General features: G+C 37.7%; 1 protein-coding gene across 6 annotated transcripts in view; it reads left to right on the forward strand.

The window, feature by feature from the left end:
- AASDH (aminoadipate-semialdehyde dehydrogenase) overlaps positions 1–25,613 on the forward strand; it is a 42,519-nt gene that overhangs the window by 3,595 nt on the left and 13,311 nt on the right. The window contains exons 2-9 of one of the 6 annotated variants that reach the window (XM_012557432.1): positions 1,161–1,480; positions 5,631–5,823; positions 16,265–16,506; positions 16,885–16,991; positions 17,539–17,711; positions 18,146–18,338; positions 19,195–19,310; positions 20,882–21,677. In XM_012557432.1, the coding sequence (XP_012412886.1) occupies positions 1,269–1,480; positions 5,631–5,823; positions 16,265–16,506; positions 16,885–16,991; positions 17,539–17,711; positions 18,146–18,338; positions 19,195–19,310; positions 20,882–21,677 (2,032 nt within the window). In that variant the 5' untranslated portion in view covers positions 1,161–1,268. Of the gene's footprint in view, positions 1–1,142; positions 1,481–5,630; positions 5,824–16,264; positions 16,507–16,884; positions 16,992–17,538; positions 17,712–18,145; positions 18,339–19,194; positions 19,311–20,881; positions 21,678–25,613 lie in introns of those variants that run through there. The other 5 variants (XM_023737318.1, XM_023737319.1, XM_023737323.1 and 2 more) reach the window with 5 other exon arrangements.

Genomic DNA, 25,613 nt, shown 5'->3' on the forward strand with positions numbered 1-25,613 from the left:
TAAATATAATTTAGTAGCAATGGAAAAATTTTAATTTAGTAAGAGGGTTTTGAGCTAGATATTAAGAATATGTAGGAATATGTATATTACAGGCTACTTCCATACATAACAAACACACACAGATGGAAAATACCATAGCCTGCTGGTTGTGACCTGTGTGCTGGTTTTATAATTGTATTGATTTCTTAAATGTGAAAACAGGTTATCTTGCATTAAGCTGCTTTTTATAAATCTAAAACTGTATATTCAAACGGAACCTCACTTTCAGCATGTACAAACTGATATCAACATCTTTTTATCTACCTCCATCCGCCAAATCACCTAAACCAGAAACCTAACCTTTTAGGTTCACTTCATATCCAGAAAGTCACCAGGCCCTATTGATTCTTTGCTCATAGACCCTTCCTGCCCACTTCTCTTGCAATAGACAAGTTCACATTATCTCATATCCGAGATATCATATCTGAATTGTTGCAAAAGATTATTAAATGGCTCTAACTTATTAGAGGCTTGTTTATCAGTCCATCCTCTGTGGAGTAGAGTCCAGTCTATGCTGTTGTCACCTTCAGTTGGATCCTGTAACTTACAAGTTAAGATCTTAATGTTGGGTGTATAAAGTTATTAAGGATCTAACATCTAATCTGTCAGTAGCATAATTTCTGCCCCGTCCCTCCCTCTCCCCCGCAATTCTTGGAACTGCAACTTAGTGAAATAACATTTTCCTCAACACTGGCTTTTTCAGGTCAGATCCTCTGGCTGTATTCTTTGCCTGAAGTGCCCCTTTTCTTTATCTGGAGAGTAGCTACTTACACTTTTAAGATTTATCTTAAACACTGCCTATGAAGCAATCCCTGACCTTCCAGTTAAACTTCAACCTCCTCTATTCCCATTAACATTTCAAGCATACTTCATTATCACACTGACCACATTATATTGCAGTTGTGCATTTTTATATGCTTATTTATTCTGAAAGTGAGTTTGAAAGTAAGGACAGCACCTTACTCTTGGAGATTTCTTATTTATCTTTTTATCACATAGCAAGTACCCACCAAAAAGCTTTGTTGAAGGAGTAAATGAATGTGTTACATTACTTCTATATATTAAAAAAAAAAAGTCTTTTAAAAAACTAATATTGTAAATTTTTTCCCTATCTCAAATAGAAATTCAGATCTTCCCACGACACGTTATTAAACTATGATACATTTACAGTAGAACATAATGACCTACTACTCTTCAGACTTCACTGGAAGAATGTTGAGGTGAAATTGATGCTAAGTGATGGAAAAGAGAAACCTGAAAAAGAAAAATTGAAAAACAGCAGGGGTTCTGGAAACAGCAATGAAGGAAACTCAGAAGAATACATAGATCTGAGGCTAAAGCATTGCTTAGCTTATGTTCTGCATACATCAGGGACTACAGGGATACCTAAGATTGTCAGAGTGCCTCATGCATGTATAGTACCAAATATCCAGCATTTCCGGTAAGTTCCTTGCTTAGAATCTTTCTTTAGAACTTGTATTTTAAAGGGAAAAAAAAGAATTTTAAAATATTTGTTCTTTATAACTCTTGTTCCTAAATTGATAGTCCTAAAAAATAAGGTTTCTTTTGTCTGAGCTATAGCTGAACTTTGGTTCTCTGCAGACTGGAGCTTCACCTGTTTGATCCAGGCCTGGGGCCAAACACAGAATGAATAATGATATGGTTGGGTGTGTTGCTTTAATTTAATTGTTAGTAAGAAGAGAGGATGAGTATTCCTGGCAGAGGTGGCAGCAGAGGTATGGGAGAAAGAGTTTGCCTTGCTAGGGTGTGTCAGGGCAGGGCTAAGGAAAGAATGGGGTGGCAGGAAATGTGGCCTGAGGGGGACAGGGGGTGTGCCCTGTAAGTTTGAACTTAATCCAGTAGGTGATGGAAACCAATAAAGGATCCATACATTATTAAGTTCTTCACTCCTGTAGCACTGTGGAGTTGGATAAGGTCAGGAGATGAGAAATCTATAAAAGGAGTATTAAGATTCTCAATTTGACAAAGAAGAAGGAAGCGAAAGGTGGAAGGGAACTAGAGAGAAGTAGTTTTAAGAAATAAAGGAGGAAATAGGAATGGAAACCTCACAAGACGTGATTTTAAATTTTGTGTAATTTAAAATTTTCTAGAAACCAGTGAAATTAATTTTAACAGTGTATTTTACTTAATTTAGTTTATCCAAAATATTGTCATTTCAATGTGTAATGTCAAAGAAAAAACTGTTCTGGAATAAGGAGCACCCATCTGAAGAAATGAGCTTGTCACATTACAATTTTGATCACCTTTTGTACAATACAGACTGTTAGGGGAGTTCTCAAAAGGGAAATTTGAAACAATTGGTTGTCATTCACTTAATGGGCAGGAGGCAGCTTGGATTGGTTTATTAAGTTTGTGTCTGCTTTCTATAGGCTAGTTAGGGCTTATCTAATTATTTTAACTTTTCCCAGAACTGTCTTTTTAGTTTCTGGGAAGGCTTAAGAGTTAAGTTTAAACAGGTAAGGCCATTTTCTTTTTTATTGTTGTAGTTTAAGTGAAAGTTTACAATTCAAGTTAGTCTCTCCTACAGAAATTTATACATACATTGTTATATGACCCTGGTTGTTCTCCCTGTGCTGTGACAGCACAGTCTTCCTTTCCACCCCTGATCTCCCTTGTCCATTCAACCAGTTCCTCACCCTCTCTGCCCTTCTCATCTCACCTCCAGGCAGAAACTGCCCATTTAGTTTCATGTATCTACTTGAGCTAAGAAGCACACTCTTCATGAGTATCATTTTATGTCCTACAGTCCAGTCCAATCTTTGTCTGAAGAGTTGGCCTCGGGAATTGTTTTAGTTCTGGGTTGACAGAGTTCAGGGGCCGTGCTTTCTGGGGTTCCTCCAGTCTCAGATCATTAAGTCTGGTCTTTTTACTAGAATTTGAGTCATGTACCCCACCTTTCTCCTGCTCCATCGGGGACTCTATTGTGTTCCCTGTCAGGGCAATCATTGGTGGTAGCCGGGCACCATCTAGTTCTTCTGATGTCAGGATGATGCAGTCTCTTGTTTATGTGGCCCTTTCTGTCTCCTGGGCTAATACTTCCCTTGTGTCTCTGGTCTTCTTCATTCTCCTTTACTCCAGGTGGGTTGGGAGCAGTTGATGCATCTTAGATGGCCACTTGCAAGCTTTTAAGTCCCCAGACGCTACTCACCAAAGTAGGATGCAGAACATTTCTTAATAAACTTTGTTACGCCAGTTGACCTAGATGTCCCCTGAAAGCATGATCCCCAGACGAATAACCCTGCTACTCTGTCCCTTAAAGTGTTTTATTGTATTCAGGAAACTTCTTAGCTTTGGTTTAGTCCAGTTGTGCTGACTTCCCCTGTAGTGTGTGCTGTCCTTCCCTTCATCTAAGATAATTCTTGTCTGCTGTCTAGTTACTGAATAACCCTCCCCCTCCCTCCCCACCCTCGTAACCATCAAAGAATGTTTTCTTCTGTGTTTAAACCTTTTCTTGAGTTCTTATAATAGTGGTCTTATACCATATTTGTCCTTCTGTGACTGACTAAATTCACTCAGCATAATGCCCTCCACATTCCTCCATGTTATAAGACGTTTCACAGATTCATCGTTGTGAGGCCATTTTCTTTTAACAATAATAAGTATTAAAAAATTGTTAGATACTTTACATTCTCTTTTTCATACTAATCATCTTCACAATTCACCAAATATTTAATACTTACATACAGATCTCTTGGACCAGCTATGATTTTAGTGCTCAATAGGCACACGTTGTTTTTGTTAGCTGCCATTAAGTCAGTTCCAACTCACAGTGATCCTAGGTATGCAGAGTAGAACTGCTCCATAGGATTTTCAAGGGTGTGACCTTTTGGAAGTAGATTGCCAAGCCTGTCTTCCCAGATGCCTCTGGGTGGACCCTGGTTCCATTCCCAGCCAGTGTACCTCAAGCTAAACTCAGTGGAGGCAGCCTTTCATATATCCCTTTGTGTGTGGAATCTTCATGAGTTAGGAACTGGCTAGAGGGCAGCTAACAACAGCCTAGGGCAGAAGACAGGTTACAGTAGGCTGGAGGTGAACCCAAAACACCCACTGCTGTCGAGTTGATTCTGACTCATAGCAACCCTACAGGACAGAGTAGAACTGTCCCATAGAGTTTCCAAGGCTGTAATCTTTACAGAAGCAGACTGCCACATCTTTCTCCTGCGAAGCAGCTGGTATGTTCGAACTGCCAGCCTTTTGGTTAGCAGTCAAACACTTTAACCACTGCGCCATCAGAGGAAATGGAGATAACAAAAGTAATGTTTTGTTCTAGAAACTGATTTTAAAGGGAAACAGGATACAAGGAATGCTGGGAGATGTGTAGGGTTTTGTTTTTAAGATGAGAGAGGTTTATGGGCTGAGGGTAGGGAATTGGTGGAGAGGGTTGGATTAAATCAAATAGTGTGCAAAGGAGTAAGATACCTTTATATGAGAGGGGGTGGCATTGAAAATACCGGGGTGAAATACCTCTTCTTTGTTGTTATTGTTAGTTGCTTTCCAGTTGTCTACAATTCATGGAGACTGCACGTACAACAAAAGGAAACCTAGCCCAGTCCTGCACTATCTTCACTGTCGTCAGTATGCTCAAGTCTATTATTGTGGCCATTGTGTGCTTTGAGCACCTTCCAACCTAGGGGTTCATCTTCCAGCACTATGTTAGAGAATATTCTGTTGTGATCCATAGAGATTTCATTGGCTAATTTTCAGAAGGAGATTGCTAGGCCTTTCTTTCTTAGTCTGGGTCAGTTTGAACTGCCATCCTTTAGGTCAGTATAGTCAAGCACAAAGTGTGCCACCCAGGAACCTAAGAGGAGCCCTAAGCCCTTTTTTAAAGATCTTCCAACTGAGTAAATCAGGCCAACTCAAGATTATCTCTCTTTGATTAATCTAATACCAACTGATTAGGGACTTCTAATTAATCTGCAACATCTCTTCACAGCAGCACCTACGTTAGTGTTTGAATAACTCGTATAAGCTGTGTGTATGCTATAAAGTGGCGCCTGCCTCTGTTCTGTTCTTTCATGAGAGGATATCTTTTATAGCCTACCCTAGTGGGGAACATGGAGCCCTGGTGGTGAAATGGTTAAGTGCTCAGCTGCTAACCAAAAGGTTGGTGGTTCGAACCCACCCAGTGGCTGCAGGGGAGAAAGACCTTGCGATCTGTTTCCACAAAGATTACAGCCTAGAAAACTCTATGTGGCAGTTCTACTCTGTCACATGGGGTCGCTAATGAGTCACAATCGACTCAATGGCACTTAACAAAAACAACAATGGGGAATATACTAGAAAAGAAATTCAGGAGATTTTAGTTCAACCTTGCCAGGTCAAAACATCAAAAAACTATCACAGATGACAAATTATGTCTTAGTAAAAAGTGGGTATTCCTTTAAATGGCTTTTAGTCCTTACGTTTAAGAGGAGTTCTAGAATTAACTGCACTGTTTTGGTTAATCTAAAAGAGAAGAATAAAATTTGGCCAATCCCAGAAATTCAGTGGTCAGAAACACTCTTTTTTAGGATGTGTGTTTATCAAATGTTAGACATTTTTCATGACTACATTCTGTTTTCCTTTAGGATGCTTTTTGAGATCACACAAGAGGATGTTTTGTTTCTGGCTTCACCGCTGACGTTTGATCCTTCTGTTGTGGAAATATTTGTTGCTCTATCCAGTGGTGCCTCTCTGCTTGTTGTACCAACTTCTGTCAAAGTGCTCCCATCAAAATTAGCTGCTGTTCTCTTTTCCCATCACAGGGTGACTGTTTTGCAGGTACATCTTAGGAGCAAGTGAAATGTTTTGCTTTTTACTGTTCAGGATTTTATGTGTTTTAGAGCATTTTTTGTATTTTTATAGTTCTTCACAATGGACTAATGATAATCTAGCTGGATTATCATCAGTTGATCTTGTCTGACTTGGTTTGGGTAAGGAAGAGAAGTACAGAAGTTTATCCTTTCCATTGTATGTAAGAACATACCTCTCTTAAAGGGAATTTTAGCTTTGTTAGGGGTCATCTTTTCCCTCCAAAGTCAAATTTCTTACCAAATGATATAGAAGTCATCAAGGATTTCTGCCTTATTTTTTTTTAATACTTTTTTAAAACAACTTCCTGTACAGATTTTATTTACAATAATAGCCCTACTCAAATCTAATCTGATATGAAGCAAGGATCTTAAAAGCTCTGAAAAAGAACATATGCTACTACATTTTGAAAATTAGAAAGAATAGAACATCTTGGGTTATTGTATGGGGAGGGGGTGGGAAGGCCCCAAAATAAAATGAAGTGTTTTTTTTTTGTGCTTTAAGTGAACGTTTACAGTTCAAGTTGGTTTCTCATACTGGACGAAGTTTTTGAAGAAATTAAGGGCTTATTTTATTTCTTTCAGTAACAGGAGTTTTTCCTCTTGGGAAAGAAGGGCCTAATATTTGGTTTCCTACAAACCTAAAATATATATGAGCATTTTATACTTGCATACTCTGGGCAACAAAGTTATATTATTTAAACTTGACACCCTTTAAAGGTAAAACCTTTTAATTAGAGAAAAACTTAGATTGGTAGTTAGGAAGCATGTCAGCATAATAGTGTTTTTAGTTTTTGCATGAATTTTTTCTTAGAAACTTTACTTTTTTTCCTGTTATTTGCTAAGTCTTGTTTTTCTATGCCTAAGATGGTTTAGTAGTAAAGGATTTTGACTTGCATTTTGCCAATAAATTTACCATTTTACTTTATGAATATCTAAAAGGTGTTTTTATGCTGTATCTTGCTGAGCATTCATAGATATGCATCCATTTGTAGAGTTTAAAGGTGAAAATATTCTTAACATTATAAATTACTAGAACATTTCAAATTTGCCTTAGTGAAAATAGAGAGCAGGACTATTTCAGCTTTCATTTTGACAAGAAAGTTTCCTTATCTTATAATAAACCTCTTGATGAAACAGTTAAGAACCAGACTTAGGATACCCTATAAATAGGGTGGGGCCCTGGTGGTGCAGTGGTTAAGAGCTATGGCTGCTAACCAAAAGGTTGGTGGTTCAAATCCACCAGCCACTCCTTGGAAACCCTATGGGGCAGTTCTGCTCTGCCCTGTAGGGTTGCTATGAGTCAGAATCGATTCAGTGGCAATGGGTTTGGTTTGTTTTTTGGTATGAATAGGGTGAACCTTATATTTGCTGACACAGAATAAAATCTTTTGAGAGTGAATGGAGGTGCTGACTTAGACAACCTTCTGGGACAATAGGTATATATTGGAACGTGGGATCATCCTACTCCTTAAATATTTTGATGAGCCATGACCTTAAATCATCTTTCCAAATTAAAATTCAAGTTATCCATTAGAGCTTCTTATAGATTTTATTGAAAGAAACTATTTTTTTAAAATATGTTTGCACAGGACTTCTGGCTGTGGCCAAGTGAGGATAATGGTAAATCCTCTTCCCCAAAAGCACCTGTAAAGCTGAAGAAAACTGACAAAAACACCCATTTCAACACTTTGGATATCAACCAAAGGCATATAAGATATGGAGAAATACTTAAATTTTTAGAAACTGCTGAATTTTGTGTAAAAATAGGAACCTGTGATACTCTGGCCTGGGGCCAGGGGCTGCTGACCAAAGAGGGCTCACTCAGTTTGGAATGGTAGGTAATAAACCAGTGCTCAGCAGCCTTGCAAGTGGAAATGATGGTCTTGAAGGTTGATGAGTAAGGAGGGCCACAGCTCTAATAGTTTGAGATTGTGGTGGGTAGTTAGGGTAAGCACATTTTTGGCTGGCCTGGATGCTGTGTGCATACACATTAGAGACACAAAAGAGCCCAGTGGAAAATAAAAACTGAAGTAGGCCTGAAAATGGCCTGAACTTTGAATTAACTCTCCTGTACACACACACAGATCCATCTGGGTGGAAAACCTGTCCAATTATTAGCTGACCACTAAGCTATGCAGATACAAATGGGTGATCCCTAGGAATCAAACTTAAAAGTGAACACAGGAATATGTATTTAACAAAAAAACAAAAAGAGAGAAACTATTTGTTCTGTAAGCCTTCACCTGAAGTACAATAAAATATTTTAAAAAAAAGTTTTTTTGCCATTAAGTTGGGAGAATGAGAATAGGGAATAAAATAAAACAAGTAGACAAGTTAACAAATAACTCTAGTAAAGGCAGAATAATGTAAGGACCTGTTATGGACTGAATTGTGTCCCCCCAAAATTATATTGAAGTCCTAACCCGTGTACCTATAAATATGACTGTTTGGAAATAGGGATTGGCTTTCGTTATGTTAATGAGGTCATGTAGGAGTAGTTGTTGGGGGCTGTGGAGTTGATTTTTGACTCACAGACTCATAGGTGTCTTATAAAAAGCAACCCCATGTGACAGTGGAATTGTCCTATAGGGTTTCCAAGGCTGTAATCTTTATGGAAGCAGATCATGGAGTCTTTCTCCCACAGAGCCACCGAGTGGGTTTAAACTGTCAACTTTTGGTTAGCAGCCAAGTTCTTAACCGTTTTGTCATCTGGTGGTGCAGTGGTTAAGAGCTGGGCTGCTAACCAAAAGGTCGGCGGTTCAAATCCTCTAGCCACTTCTTGGAGGCCCTGTGGGGGCAGTTCTGCTCTGCCCCATGGGGTCGCTATGAGTCGGAATCGACTCAATGGCAGTGGATTTTTGTTTCACCACCAGGGCTCCTTATATAGAATTGGCCAAAAAAAACAAATCAAAACCATTGCTATCGAGTCGGTTCGAGCTTGTGGTAGCCCTATGGGATAGAGTGAAACTGCCCCATGGGGTTTCCAGGGAGCGCCTGGTGGATTTGAGCTGCCAACCTTCTGGTTGGCAGCCATAGGTCTTAACCACTGTGCCACCAGGGTTTCCTATATAGGAGTAGGGTGGGTCTTAAACTTGATCCTTTCAAAGTGATGTCTTATAAAAAGGGGGAATAGACACGGAGAGACCCACACACAGGGAAGACAGACATCAAGGAACTTCCAGAGCTACTGACAGAACCAATGCCCTGATTTGGACTTCTAACCTCCAGAATTGTGAGACAATAAATTCTTGTTCTTTAAAACCAAAAAAAAAAAAAGAAAATCTGAGTAGGAATATTAATGACCACACATCCCATGGGAGAAAGATTTCTCAGATTTAGCCCAGGCAAGTTACTAAACAAAGAAATGAACAACAAACAAAAACCAGTAACAGTAATAAGATTCAGGGAAAAACTATCAGAATCCAGAGTTGCTACAATGCATTACCTAACGTGTCTGATTTTAACAAAAAATTACAAAATATGCAAAAAAGTAGGGAATTGTGACCCATATGCAGGGGAAGGAAAAAAAGTTGTTACCAGTAGAATGTGTCTTTGAGTGTTCTCAGAAGTTGGATTTAGCAGACAAAGATTTCAAAGCAGCTATTGTAAATACATCCAAAGAACTAAAAGAAACCATATTTAAAGAATTAAAGGGAAGTAAAACACTATGATTAACAAGTAGAGATTCTCAAGAAGGAAATAGGTATTATAAAAAATCAACTAAATGAGCATTCTGGAGTTGAAAAGTATAATAACTAAATGAAGAATATCCTAGAGGGGCTCAACATCAGATTCAAGAAGACAGACTCAGTGAACCTGAAGAAAGAGAAATTAAAATTAACCAGTCTGAAGAACAGACAGAAGAAGATTGAAGAATGATTAGAGCTTCAGAGGCCTGTGGGCCAACATCACGTGTACCATATGTACGATAGGATCCAAAAGGAGAAGAGAGAGAAAGGGACAGAAAAAATATTTAAAGAAACAATGACTGAAAACTTCCCAAATTTTATGAAAAACATGAATCTACACATCCAAGAAGCTCAGTCATCCCCAAGTAGGAAAACACAAAGAAACCCATAGACACATCATAGTCATACTGTTAAAAGCTAAAGACAAAGAAAAAAATCTTGAAAACATCAAGATAGAAACAACTTATGACATAGAAAAACCAACCCAAACCTGTTGCCATTGAGTCAAGTCTAACTCATAGCAACGCTTTAGAAGGGAGCATCAATGTGATCAACACCAACTTCTCATCTAAAACAGTGGAAACTGGAAGGCAGTGGAATGACATATTCAGAGTGCCAAAAGGGAAAAAAACAAAACACCTGTCAGTAAAACTACCCTTAAAAAATAGAAGGCGAAGTAAAGACATTCTCAGTAAGCAAAGAATGAGAGAATTAATTCCTAGAAGACGTGCTTTACAAGACATACCTCAGGCTTAAAGGAAATGACTCTAGATGGTGACTTAATCCACAGGGAGAAATGAAGAGTAATGGAAATGATAAGTATGTGGGTTAATATAAACTAACTCTATATATAATTTTCTCATTTCTTCTTTTCTGTAAAAGGCATAATATTGTATAACACTGTATTATAGGATTTATAACATGTACAGATGTAATATATATGACCAGAGGACAAAGGAGGGGACCATAACACAAATGCTAGAATAAAATTTCTATATTTTATCAAACATTAATATAAATCTGAAGTATTTTGTGATAAAATATACATTTTAATCCCAAGAGCAACTACTACAAAAAAAAAAAAGTTAAAAATAATTAACTGAGTGATTAAAATAGTACCAGTATTTAACACAAAAGAAGTCAAACAGGAACAAAAAAGACAGGAGACATAGAAATCAAATAGAAAATGTAAATTCAGCCATATGAATAATTATATTCAACGTGAAAGGTTTAAATACCCCAATCAAACTATAGAGATTGTAAGACATGATAAAAAAGTAAGATCCAGCTGTATACTGTCTATGAGAGACACACTTGAGATTCAAAAACTCAAGTAGCTTGAAAGCAAAGCAGTGGAGAAAGAGATACTATGCAAACAATAACTATGAGAGAACTGGAGATTATATTAATATCAGACCACATAGACTTCAAGAGAAGAAGTATTACCAGAGATAGGGACATTTCATAATGATGAAGTCAGTACATCAAGAAGATTTAACAATTATAAATGTATGTTGTTGTTAGCTGCTGTTGAATTGTCCCTCCCCCCACCCCCAACTCACGACGACTCCATGCATAACAGGATCTGATTGTTGTGATCCATACAGTTTTCACTGGCTGATTTTTTTTATGAGCAGATCGCCAGGCCTTTCTTCCTAGTCCATCTTAGTCTAGAAGCTCCACTGAAACCTGTTCAGCATTATAGCATCATGCAAGCCTGCATTGACAGACGAGTGGTGGCTCCACTTGAGGTACATTGGCTGGGAATCCAACCTGAGTCTCCTGCATGGAAGGTGAAAATTCTAGTACTGAACCACCACCAACTCCATAAACATACACACCTAAAAATAGAGCTTCCAAACACATGAAGCAAATATGGATAGAATTGAAAGGAGAAATTGACAATTCAGAATAATAGCTGGAGAATTTAATATCCCACTTTCAATGACTGAACAACTAAAGAGAAATCAGCAAGAATATAGACATATATGTCATTTGGTTGTACATATATAGAGCACTATATCCAATGAATGCAGAATATACGTTCTTTTCAAGCAGACATAGTACATTCTTAGGATAGATCATATATACTAGACCATAAAACAAGTCTTGGTAAATTTAAAATAACTAAAATGAAATACAAAATATGTGTTTCAACCTTAACAGATTTAAATTAGAATAAAAAATAGGAAGATGTCTTAGTTATCTAGTGCTGCTATAACAGAAATACCACAAGTGGATGCCTTCAACAGAGAAAAATATATTCTCACAGTCTAGGAGGCTAGAAGTCCTAATTCAGGGTGTCAGCTTCAGGGGAAGGCTTTCTCTCTCTGTTGGCTCTGGGAGAAGGTCCTTGTTGTCAATCTTCCCCTGGTCTAGGAACTTCTCAGCACAGGGATCCCGGGTCCAAAGAATGCGCTATTCTTCTGGCAGTAGTTTCTTGGTGATACAAGGTCCTCATGTCTCTGTGCTCGCTTCTCTCTTTTATATCTCAAAAGAGAGTGACTCAAGATACAACCTAATCTTGTAGATTGAGTCCTGCCTCATTAACATAACTGCCTCTAATTTTGCCTCATTAACATCATAGACGCAGGATCTACAACACATAGGAAATTCACGTCAGATGGCAAAATGGTGGGACATCATGCAGTACTGGGAATCATGGACTAGCCAGGTTGACACACATTTTTTTGTTAGAACAGTTCATAACAGAAGATATTTGGAAATCCATAAATATATGGAAATTAAACAACATGTATCTAAATAACCCATAGATTAAAAAAGAAGTCACTGGGAAAGTTAGAAAATATTTTGATTGAAATAAAACAAAAACACAATTTATCGATATTTATAGGATGCAGTTAAAGTAGTACTTAGAGAAATTTGTAGTATTAAGTACTTATATCAGAAAGAAAGAAGTCTCAAATTAATAACCTAAGCTTTTATGAAACTAGAAAAAGAAGATAAGTCCAAAGCGAGCAGAAGAAAGGGGGTAATAGTGATTACAGTAGAAATTAATAAAATAGAAAACAGAAAAGAATAGAGAAAATAAAACAAAAGTTGCTTCTTTGAAAAGATCAGCAAAATTAACAATCCTTTGGCTAGCCTGATCAAGAAAAAAAGAGAGAAGACACAAAATCAGGCATGAAATAGGGGACATCACTACTGACCCTGCAGAAATTAAAAACATTACTATGAACAACTTTCTGCGAACAATTTAGACAACTTAGATAAAATGGACAAATTCCTAAAAGATACAGATTACCAGAATGAATTCAGTTGGAAATTGCAGTGTGATGGGTTGCTCTTATATGGCATTTCTCTCACTGTGGTCTTATAACTCCCACCAAATGATTGGGTGGAACTATGCAAATAAGGTGCCTGTGGCCCACCAAGAGGATTGGACAGTGCTAATAATGCAAATAAGGTGCATGTCATCCTTGTGGGGGGTAGGACCATGCAAATAAGGTATATGGAACCCTAACTAGGGGATTGGTTAGTTTTGCCATCATGTTAGGCTTAAAGGAAGACAATGGGGAGGGAACTGTAACACAGCAGTAGCAAGAGCAATAGCAGTGCGAGCAGCAGGAACCAGGAGACCGGCAGAGATTGGCATGAGACAGCTGCGGTGGGGCTTGCCAGCCGGTGGAGCTAGGAGCTTTTATAACACTTGTCTAAGCAGGGCAGAGGTGAGGCTGAGAGGCCTGTCTGTGGGAATGGCTGAGAAGAAGCTGTCCTGATCAAAGAATTGTATCCTGCGTTGTAACCTGTTAACCAAAACCAAACCCGTTGTTGTCAAGTCGATTCTGATTCATAGTGACCGTATAGGACAGAGTAGAACTGCCCCATAGGGTTTCCAAGGAGTGGCTGCTAGATTCAAACTGCCAACCTTTTGGTTAGCAGCTATAGCTCTTAGCCACGCCCCCAGGACTCCTGTAACCTGTTACTTCCCTAATAAACCCTGTAACTGTAAGTACGGTTTGTGAGTTCTGTGTGGCCATTCAACGAATTATCAAACGCAGCAGAGAAGTAGAGTGCTGTGGGAGGGATGGCTGGTGTGAGAATTGGTTAAAAAGGTTGGAGGGTGGAGGGATGTCTGACCTCCACCTCATAGCATTCATCCTCGGCCTGTTGATGGTAATGGTGGTTCTCTCTCCCCACCTCGTGAAGCTAGAGGAGGTCAGACACCCCCCCACCATGCCATTTTTTTACAGAAATAGAAAATCTGAATACACTTACACAAGTATAGAGATTTAATAATTGTCCCGTGAAGCCCAGGGCCAGATGGCTTCCTTGGTAAATGCTATCATATATTAAAAAAAGAAATAATACCAATACTTCACAAACAAAAAATAGAAGAGGAGGGAACATTTCCCAAAATAGTCTATGAAGCTTTTATCACCCTGTTACCAAATCTAGACAAAGACATTACAAGAAAACTATACATAAGATCTCTCATGAGAATAGATGTAAACATCCTTAACAAAATATTAGCAAACTAAATCTCGAAACATATAAAAAGGATTACCGTATTTATACACAAATGCTATGCACCTCCTATGTTTGCCAGCTGCTCCCTCTGGTGAAGTATTTTCATAAGTGCCAATATGCCAGTTGTTTTTTACATGTTGCTGTAAAAAAAAGTAGCATAGCGCACTTAGGAAAATACCTTGCGGACGAGGCAGCGATTGACAAAACAAACAGAACATGAGCGATATTTGCTTAAAAATAAGATATACACCATGATCCCATGTGTGTCAGAGTAGAACTCTGCAACATAGGGTTTTCTGTGGTGGATTTTTCAGAAGTAAATTGTCAGGCCTTTCTCCCGAGATGCCTCTAGGGTGGGCTGGAACCTCCAGTCTTTTTGTTAGCAGCCAAGTACCTTAACTGTTTGTACCACCATAAAAACAAAACAAAACAACAAAAAAAACAAATTCGTTGCCATCAAGTTGACTCCAACTCATAGTACCCTATAGGACGGAGTAGACTTGGTGGTGGATTCCAACTGCCATCCTTTTGGTAGGCAGTTGTGGCTCTTAACCACTGCACCACCATGGCTCCTGTGCAGCCATACAACGTAGCTAATACATTCCTCAGTAATCCACCCAAGAGAAATGAAAACATATGTCCAAAGACATATATGCTAACATGTCCTTAGCAAAACTATTCATCATAGCCAAAAATGGAAACAATACAATTAACCATCACCTTTCTGAATGCATAAACAAAATGTGGTGCATGCATACAATAGAACACTATTATGCAATAAAAGAGAAGGAACTCCTGATACATGCTATCCCGTGTATGAGCCTAAAAACCATGCACATTGAAACCAAATGGGAAAAACTACATATTGTCTGGTTCAATTTATATGAAATATTAAAAAAAAAAAAGGCAAGTTTAAGACAGGAAGTAGATCAGTGGTTGCCTAGGGCTTGGGGTAGGAATGGGGATTAACTGAATGGTCATATGGAAACTTTTTGGGAAAATGTTCTAAAATTGGATTATGATGATGGTTGTACAACTTTGTAATTTCATTGAATTGCACCCATATAATAGATGAATGTTACAGTTTGTACATGATACCTCAGTAAAGCTATTTAAAAAATATATACCTACCATATGATCCAGCCATTCCACTACTAGGTATTTATATGTATATGTCCGTACAAAGACTTGTGCTTAGATTTTGATGGAAGCTTTATTTACAGTAGCCCAAAACTGGAAACAACTCATATCTTGATCAACAGGTTAATAGATAAACAAATTATGGTATTTCTATACCAGGACCAGCTACACAATTTCTGAGGCTGAGTACAACTTGAAAATACTGGGCACTTGTTCAGAATTTATTAAGAATTTCAAAATGGTAACAGCAGAACATTAAAACAGGGTTGGAGCCCTTCTGAGAACCAAGCCCCATGCAAGTGTAGAAGCTGCATCCCCATGAAGCCAGTCCTGATCCATACAGTGGAATACCACTTAGCAGTAAAGGGATTGAAGTATTGATACACACAACAATGCGGGCAAATCACTAAAAATTATGTTGAGTGAAAGAAGCCAGATCAAAACATGTTGTATGATTCCACTGGTAAAAACTCTAGAAAATGTAATCTGTGGTGACAGAAAATAGGTCAGTAGTTGTCTGGAGAGAAGTCCATTTGAAGGAACAATTAAAAAAGGGCACAAAAGGTAGTTCTGGGAAGTGAAGGATATGTTCATTGTTTTGTTGTAGTGATGGTTTCACTGGTACACACACATACAAAAACTTATTGAAACATACAGTTTAAATATGTGCAATTTATTGTATGTCTTTTATACTCAGTAAAGCTGTTTTTAGGAATTTTTATTCATGTTTTCCCCCCTTAGGCTCATTTTTTAACCCTTTCATATACTTTTTCTATGTAGAGCTAATTGGAAAGGAAATGTGAATTGCTTTTATGGATTTTGTCCTTTTTATTTTTAAACCCTTTTATTTAAACTATGGAACAAATACAGCTAATATTTTTCCTAAAGTTTTTTTCTAAAGCAAAATCAGTATCCATATTAAGAAGATAGTGCGGCTGCCCCAATAGTTTTCCTAGTATGATTTGCCGTTTGATCGACTCAGCCTTAATTTCCATGGTGGCACCAGATGCTAAGCTTTGCACTAATAATTACAGTGTTTACCTTTTTAAAGAAGTGAAGGGAAAGAAGTTATTTTTAATGTTTCTACAGGCAACACCCACATTGCTTAAAAGATTTGGTTCTCAGCTTATCAAGTCAACTGTTTTATCAGCCAGTACTTCTCTTCGAGTGTTAGCCCTTGGTGGCGAAGCATTTCCATCACTGACTGTTCTCAAAAACTGGAGAGGAGAAGGCAATAAAACACAAATATTTAATATCTACGGTATCACAGAGGTATCAAGTTGGGCGACCGTTTACAGGATTCCAGAGGAGATTCTTAACTCTACTGTGAAGTAAGAATTTTAATTACGCTAAACAGAGTTGAAAGAAAGTGTATCTTTCCGGGACCTTAAAACTGTGTTTTGATAGAGTAATGATTTTAGAACTACTGTTTTATCTAGTATTTTAAGCTAGAAATCCAGAACCTTACTTACTGTAACTGGTGGCTTGGTGCTGCAAATTCTGCTAGAACTTCTTGTGACTTAAACGGCAGTGAATAAATAGAATATATGACAGCCTTTCCATCTAACCTCTTCCTCTTGGTAGTCTTTGAATTATAGCATAACAAAAACTTCTTTTTTCTTTATTTGGTACAATGTGATTTAAATACATAGAAAAATATTCTGTTTAAGGAAAAATTTTAAATCTGGTTTGTATTGTGTTTTTCATAGATGTGAATTGCCTGTACAACTGGGATTTCCACTGCTTGGAACAGTAGTTGAAGTCAGAGACACTAATGGTTTCACAATTCAAGAAGGCAATGGCCAAGTATTTTTAGGTTGTTTTACATTTGTTGAGTGGGGATTTTTTTTTTCCCAAGAAAAAAATATCTGATGTGTTAATTCTGTTCTTTTCCTGATTCCACTTAAGCCCAGTATTCTCTTCAGGGATGATAATTTTTAACCTCATCCTCATAGTCATGAAACAAAATAAGTTATTGTAATTATAATAATTGATTGTAATTATTTCAGATAACAATGTCTGATACTCAAAGGGAATATATGAAAGTAGTTTAGAAATTGTAACTTGGACTTTTATACTTAATAACCAAAATTCTATTTACTGTATTTAAGAATTTTTTTAAAAACATGTTTGTAGAAATAAATTTTGTTTTCTCTTTACTAACTTGCCTTAGTTATTGTACCAGATTTTATTAGATAGCATTTAAAAGTGAGCTCCCCTTTTTAATATAAATATTCATATTTTAAAACTTAGTTTTGATGTCTCCTGTCAGAGATATGAACTTTTAGAGATGTTCTTGATTTGATGGTTTTTTATATATTTTCATGGATTTTTTATTACATTGATGTTTTTATATTGTGAAGGTGGCAGAAACCGAGTATGTTTTCTTGATGATGAAATGACGGTACCACTTGGCACAATGCGAGCCACAGGAGACTTTGTGACTGTGAAAGATGGAGAGATGTTTTTCTTGGGAAGAAAGGACAGTCAGATCAAACGTCATGGCAAGCGTCTTAATGTTGAGCTTGTGCAACAGGTAAAAACTACATATTAAATATCGACTAATATATCTAGGTATTAGAGGCAGCCACCACCAATTTTCTGTGCCAGGGTTCTCTATCAGTATTATTTAAACCTAAGATTTTTGTATTAGTAATAAATTACAATAAAAGGTTTGGATAATTCAGTATGCCCCTTATTCCCAGCATGAAGAGATTGTGTTTTAAATGAGTGACAAAATGGACTGTCATAATGTGAAAATAAATTGGTTTATTTTGCTTTAGGAGCTATTGTTTTTGAAAAATATTAGTAACCGTGTGTGCTAGTAACTGTAGCAAACTTTTTTTTAAATGCCTTGTATATTCCAAAATCTCATTTGACTATATTGATTTCAGACATGATAAGACTGAGCATTTAAGAAGTTTGTTTTCAAATGTCCTTACTGGCAAATCGGGGTAATCTGTCTCATAGGTTGCTGAAGAACTTCAGCAAGTGGAGTCTTGTGCAGTTACATGGTATAATCAGGAAAAATTAATCCTGTTCATAGTGTCCAGAGAAGATTTAGTAAAGGATTACATCTTTAAAGAACTTCAGGAACATCTTCCAAGTTATGCAATCCCAGATGAGCTTGTATTGATTGATGCTCTACCATTTACATCTCATGGTAAAATAATTTAAAGCCGATATGTTTCAGTGCTAAATAATACTAATTATATTCATAGAATTTTATCTAATTGCTACTTAAATCCTGATTAGTAAATGATACTAATACACTTATTATGGTAGACCGTCTGTTAAATGCTTTATATAATTAACTCATTTTATCTTCAGAAAGGAGCTCTGGTGGCACAGTGGTTAAAGCGCTCGGCTGCTAACCAAAAGGTTGGCGGTTCGAACCTACCAGCCACTCCACAGGAGAAAGATGTGGCAGTCCACTTTTGTAAAGATTTAAAGCCTTGAGAACCCTATGGGGCAGTTCTGCTCTGTCCTATAGTGTTGCTATGAGTCAGAATCGACTCATCGGCAGCGGAATTGGTTTGGCTTGGGGTCTTCAGAAAGTCCTGTCAGTGGGTGGTATTTTTATTTACAGATGAGAAAAATAAGGCTTAAAAAGGTTGAGTAACTTCTCCAAAATCACATTGCTAGGTAGTAATAGAGTTGAAATTCTGTCTAGGACTGTTTGACTTCAAAATTTATGCTCTTAATTGCCATATTATATTGCATTCCTGTTTTCATCTTTATTTAATATTTACTACAAAATGTAGTAATTACTTAGTTAACGGTGCTGTTTCTTTAGCCTTTTAAATGAGATAACATTAGCTCCTCCCTTCCTTTCTGCTTATTTATTGTTTGCTACATTCTTGGCAGCATGGGTCTACTTTACAATTGATTATCTATGACAAACTCTTTTATTCTATAGTAAATCTAATCTTTAAAATGAAAAATGTGTGTATTCTTGTGACTAGTGAAAATGTAAAGACTTTGAGCTGAAATTACAGTCATTTATCTTTTATATTAAGGCAAAATTGATGTTTCAGAGTTAAACAAGATTTATTTGAACTACATGAACTTGAAGTCTGATTGTAAGCTAAATGGAAAAGAAGAACTTTGGGGAAAATTACAGCATTTGTGGAAGGTACAATTTTTAAGATACTGATTTGTTGTAAAGAGGTCATTTGATATCTTGGAAACAGAAGCATCCCATGTAAGTTTGATACATTTTCCTGAGAATTTTATTGTGCCCAGATGGTAGGTGGTATAGCATCATTTATTCAATTTGTATTAAAATAAGCATTAGGTTCTGTATTGTAAGATTAGATTAAGCTCCCAATAAAGACATTTATTGGAAGCGAGGTAGTCATAAAAGGTACAAGGAGACAATGCCTATACTGGCATAGGCTTTCCCTAAAAGGGGCAATGAAGTGCAGTGACACTCTTTTCAGAGCTGAGGAAATAGCCAAATCTTGCTTTGTCACATTATCTTATAACAGGGCTCCTTACCAGGGCTCCTTAGGGCCTGCATCATTATTCCACAAGCACTTTCAGTAATAACATATATGCCTCTGCTTCAGGGAATTTTTACAACCACTGGACTTTCCTAAGGAGCCCTGGTAATGCAATGGTAAAGCACTCAGCTGCTAACTGAAAGATCAGCAGTTCAGATGCACCAGCCATTCCACAAGAGAAAGATGTGGCAGTCTGCTTCTGTAAAGATTTACAGCTTTGGGAACCCTATGGGCAGTTCTACTCTGTCTTACAGGGTCGCTATAAGTCAGGATCAACTCAGTGGCAGGGGATTTGGTTTCGGTTTTGGTTTTCCTGTTCTTGAATGTGGCTCCCCACTGGCAAGACCATGTCCCTCATTTGGACGGGAGAAAGCAGAGTAATAACTCAAGTATTCATGAATGATACTTCTGCCTCTAGTTTCTGGCGTTCTGGAAGTCTTGTTTTCCCACCATTGTCAAAAAAAAAAAAAAAAACTAGCAGTTTTCATAAACTGACAAGACTAATTCTTGTGATAACTCAGATTTTGTAGTCATAGAAATAAATTGAACTTACTTTTTGACCTCTTTAAGTAGTATATCTCAGAAAAGAGTCTTATCCCAACAGATAGGCACACTGAATTCTATTTTCAAAGATAATTTGTAACTTTAAATATACATAAATATGTTATTACTCCTGTAGACTATTTTTTTAAATAATAAAACGTGGATTTTTCTTTTATAAAGGGTTCTGAAAAGAGGATGTAATTGTCTTGTCTGAAAATGGAGAATATTTAGATAAAAGTCTTATCCACGTACTTTTTAGATTTTTTGGAAGTAATTTTGATTTATGTGTAGCCGAAGAAGATAAATATTATTCCCATAGTAAAGAAATGCCATGTATTAGTATTTTGTGGGCTGTATAGTTAGTAAATCTGATGTTTTTATAACTCCATTCTCTATTTTATGGGTAGGAAAACTGCTTTGAAGGGAGACATATTTTGCAGTTATAGTGTAAGTTTGTGGCAAAATTTTTAGTATAGTGATAGTCTTCTGTAGTGTGTAAGACAATAATAGTTTTAAGTTTTAATTATTAAAAATATTTATTTTGTATGTCTTATGTTCATATGCTTGAGGTAGATACTACCATCTCTATATATTACCTGTACATGTTGAAGTTTTTGGGCCTCTACTTCACCATATTTTTCCCTTCTCTCTTCTGTAGTCTGTTCTGAGTCTTTCAGAAGATCCTTCGATGATTCCTAAAGAGTCATTGTTCTTACCTAGTGGTGGAGATTCCTTAAAGTCCATACGACTCCTCAGTGAGATTGAAAATCTTGTTGGCGTATCAGTACCTGGGCTTCTGGAAATTATTCTCAGCAGTTCCATCTTAGAGATTTACAGTCACATCCTTCAAACAGTGTTTGCAGATGAAGACCTACCACTCAGCAAGAGTTATGCCACAAAAAGAAAATTCAGTGACATTAATCAAGAGGAAGCCGATGGAAAATCTTCTCATCAGAAATGTGGAATGCCTTTAAATTGTGACAACGCGATAAATGCTTTTATTGCGCTGAACAGAGGGAGTCAGATTTTGTCTCTTAATACTACCAGGTTTTTAACTAAGTCAGGACATTGCCCTTCAGCCTGTTCTTCTGATTTAACTTCACAGATTAATATTCAAAATGTGAAAAGCATAAATCCCCCACCGATCATTGAGAAGTCAGAGAAGCCATCCTTTGTTGCAAAAGTTTCTGAAGAGGAGAAACCTGTAATAGGGGCTGAGAAACTGGAGTTACGTGTGAGGTGGAGGTCAGACACAGGCAAATGTGTTGATGCTTCACCTCTGGTTGTAGTACCAGCTATTGATAAGTCATCTGCAACTGTGTACATTGGCTCCCATTCTCATAGAATGAAGGCAGTTGACCTTTATTCTGGGAAGGTGAAATGGGAACAGATTTTGGGAGATAGAATTGAATCCTCAGCATGTGTATCTAATTGTGGAAACTTTATTGTAGTAGGTAAGTTTCTGAATTTGAGGTTTGTAGAATTGAACTGAATTACCATATAATAATGATGCTGTTGTTGTTAGGTGCCGTTGAGTCAGTTCTGACTCATAGTGACCCTGTGTAAAACAACGAAACACTGCCTGGTCCTGCGCCATCCTCACAATCGTTGTCATACTTGAGTCCATTGTTGCAGCCACTGTGTCAGTCCATCTTGTTGAGGGTCTTCCTCTTTTTCAGTGACCCTCTACCAAGCACGATGTCCTTCTCCAGGAACTCGTCCCTCCTGATAACATGTCCAAAGTATGTGAGACGTAGTCTTGCCATCCTTCTAAGGAGCATTCTGGCTGTATTTCTTCCAAGACAGATTTGTTCTTTTGGCAGTCCATAGTATATTCAGTATTCTTCGCCAGCACCACAATTCAAAGGCATCAATTCTTTTGCAGTCTTCCTTATTCATTGTCCAGCATTCACGTGCATATGAGGCAATTGAAAATACCATGGGTTGTCAGGCGCACCTTTGTCCTCAAAGTGACATTTTTGCTTTTGCAGCAGATTTGCCCAACGCAGTGCGTCATTTGATTTCTTGACTGCTGCTTCCATGGGCATTGATTGTGGAGCCAAGTAAAATGAAATCCTTTACAGCTCTTCCCCAGTTATATTTTGAGTGCTGTCTTAGTCATCTAGTGCTGCTATAACAGAAATACCACAAGTGGATGGCTTTAACAAAGAGAAATTTATTCTCTCACAGTCTAGTAGGCTGCAAATCCAAATTCAGGGTGTCAGCTCCAGGGGAAGGCTTTCTGTCTCTGTCGGCTCCAGAGGAAGGTCCTTGTGGTGCATCAGTCTTCCCTTGGTCTGGGAGCATCTCTGCACAGGAACCTCAGGTCCAAAGGACTTGCTCTGCTTCCGGCACTGCTTTCTTGGTGGTATATGAGGTTCCCATGTGTCTCTGCTCACTTCTCTCTTTTATATCTGAAAAGAGATTGGCTTAAGACACTATCCAATGTTGTATAACTCTAATCCATCTTATTACGTCATAGGAAATCACATCAGATTACAGAATGGTACCCAGTCCTACAATACTGGGAATCATGACCCAGCCAAGTTGACAGATATTTTTGGGGGACCCAATTCAACCCATGACAAGTGCCTTCCAGCTTGAGGGGCTCATATTCTGGCACTATTATCAGACAGTGTTCCACTGCTATTCATAAGGTTTTCACTGGCCAGTTTTTTCAGAAGTAGACTGCCAGGTCCTTCTTCCTAGTCTGTCTTAGTCTGGAAGCTCTGCTGAAACCTGTCCACCAAGGGTGACCCTGCTGGTATTTGAAATAGTGGTGGCAAAGCTTCCAAAATCTCAGCAACACACAAGCCACCATAGTACGACAAACTGACAGACACATGGTGGATGATGATGCTAGGACTAAGTTAATTAAAAACACTAGTGTGTGGTGGGTTTGATTGCTGTCAAAGAATAATGGTTTTAACCTCATAGTCAGTATAACATGGTGTTTGACAGTGTGGGCCTTTGGATCACTGGATCTGAACCTAACTCTATGACTATTACCAGCTCTGTGACCTTAGGCAAGTTGCTGAACCTCTTAGAGCTTTATTCAGTTTCCTTGTAGAAACTGAATAAATGGGAGTAATAATAGGATCATATTGCTGCATAAAAAACTAATCCAAAACTTAATGGCTTAGAGCAACAAACATTTATTATTTTACAGTTTCTGTGGGTAAGGAATTTTGGAGCAGCTTAGCCGATAGTTGTGGCTTGTGATCTCTCATGTGAGTGTAGTCACCTGAAGTCTTCACTTTGGCCAGTGAATCTGCTTCCAAGATGGCTCACTCATAGGGCTGTTAGCAGAAGGCTTCAGTTCCTTGCTGGTTCTTCGCAGGAAGCTTCAGTTTCTTGCTGCATGGGCCCCTCTCTTTAAGCTAGTTGAATCTCCTCACAACATGCAGCTAACTTCCCTCAGAGTGAGTGATCAAGAGAGACTGAATGAGAGGAAGCTGTAGTGCCTTTTATGACCTAGTCACCAAAGTCACATACTGTTTGTTAGAAGCCAGTCACTAAATCCAGCCCACACTCAAAGGAGAATTAGACTCCACCTCTTTTCTTAAGAGGAGGGGTATCAAAGAATTGTGGACATTTTTTAAAACCATTACCATCATCATAAGGCTTTTGGGAGAATTAAATGAGATAATTGCTTATAAATCTTTTAGCACAGTGCTAGACCCAGACTAAGTGCTCAATAAGTGTCTACTAGCTGCTGGTCCATTTCATTAAGGTATAAGTGATGTTTATTAGAAATATGAGGACCCAGGGTATAATGTCTCTCAGTGACTACCACTCTCTTTTTCACTCACCCAACTATATTAGATTTCATCTTACATGCTCGTCAAATCTGTTCTTCAGAGCTCTTCAGGGTAAGTGCTTAGGGATAGATTTTCCTGCTTGTGCTGTCCTAACTGAGATGGACTTGAATCTGAGTTTAATTCTTTCTTTTGAAACATCTAATTTTGAAAATTACACTGCAGGAAATTTTAGTTGTACATGTGAATAATCTGTAGGTTCTTGGGGATTCCCATCCATGAGTCAACTCATTGAGAGCAAGGTAGTAATTATTCCTGTTTTTTTCCCAAGTGCCTAGGCTCAAAGCCTGTGGCACATGGTGGTTACTCAGTACTTAAACAAATTTAGGGTATAATTTATATATAGCAAAATAACCTTTTTTAGTATACAGTACTGTGTGTTTTGGCAAATGCATTCAGTCATGTTCCACATGCTTGTATTGTCATATTAAAATTTATTTTAGCCATTCACATAGGTATGGAATGGCATTTCATTGTGGTTTTAATTTGCATTTCCCTAATGACTAATGATATTGAACATTTTTTCATGTGATTATTTGTCATCCACATATATCTTTTTTCATTAACTGTTCTGATCTTTTGCTCTTTTTTTTTACTGTGTTATTACTGAGTTCTGAGAGTTGTATTTTGGATGCAAGCTCTTTATCAAATATGTGTTTTGCATATGTTTTCTCACAGTCTCTGACCTATCTTTACATTCTCTTAATATGTTAAGACTTAATATGTTAAAACTTATCTTTTGAAGATAAGTTCTTAATTTTGATGAAGTCCAGTTTATCATTTTTTTATTTTATAGATTGTACTTTTGGTATCATATTGAGATCTTTGCATAACCCAGGGTAACAAAGATTTTCTTCTAGTGGTAGGTTTTTTTTTTTTTAATTGTTGTGCTTTAAGTGAAATTTTATGATCAAGTTAGTCTCTCATACAAAAATCTATACATACATTGTTACGTGACCCTAATTGCTCTCCCTATACTGTGACAGCACACTCCTCCTTTCCACCCCTGATCTCCTGTGTCCAGTCAACCAGCTCCTCACCCTCTCTGCCTTCTCATCTCACCTCCAGGCAGAAACTGCCCATTTAGTCTCATGCATTTACTTAAGCTAAGAAGCACACGCTTCACGAGTATCATTTTATGTCCCACAGTCCAGTCCAATCTTTGTCTGAAGAGTTGGCTGTCTCTTGGGCTAATACTTCCCTTGTGTCTCTGGTGTTTTTCGTTCTCCTTTTCTCCAGGTGGGTTGGGACCAATTCATGCATCTTAGATGGCCGCTTGCTAGCTTTCAAGTCCCCAGACACCACTCACCAAGTGGGATGCAGAACATTTCTTATTAAACTTTGTTATGCCAGCTGACCTAGATGTCCCCTGAAAGCATGATTCCCAGACCCCACCGCTGCTACTCCGTCCCTCGAAGTGTTTGTATTCAGGAAACTTCTTAGCTTTGGTTTAGTCCAGTTTTGCTGACTTCCCCTGTAGTATGTGCTGTCATTCCCTTCACCTAAGATAATTCTTGTCTGCTGTCTCTAGTTAGTGAATAACCCTCACCCTCCCTCCCCACCCTGGTAACC

Source organism: Trichechus manatus, unplaced genomic scaffold, assembly GCF_000243295.1.
Source record: "Trichechus manatus latirostris isolate Lorelei unplaced genomic scaffold, TriManLat1.0 scaffold00101, whole genome shotgun sequence".
NCBI classification, from domain to species: domain Eukaryota; kingdom Metazoa; phylum Chordata; class Mammalia; order Sirenia; family Trichechidae; genus Trichechus; species Trichechus manatus.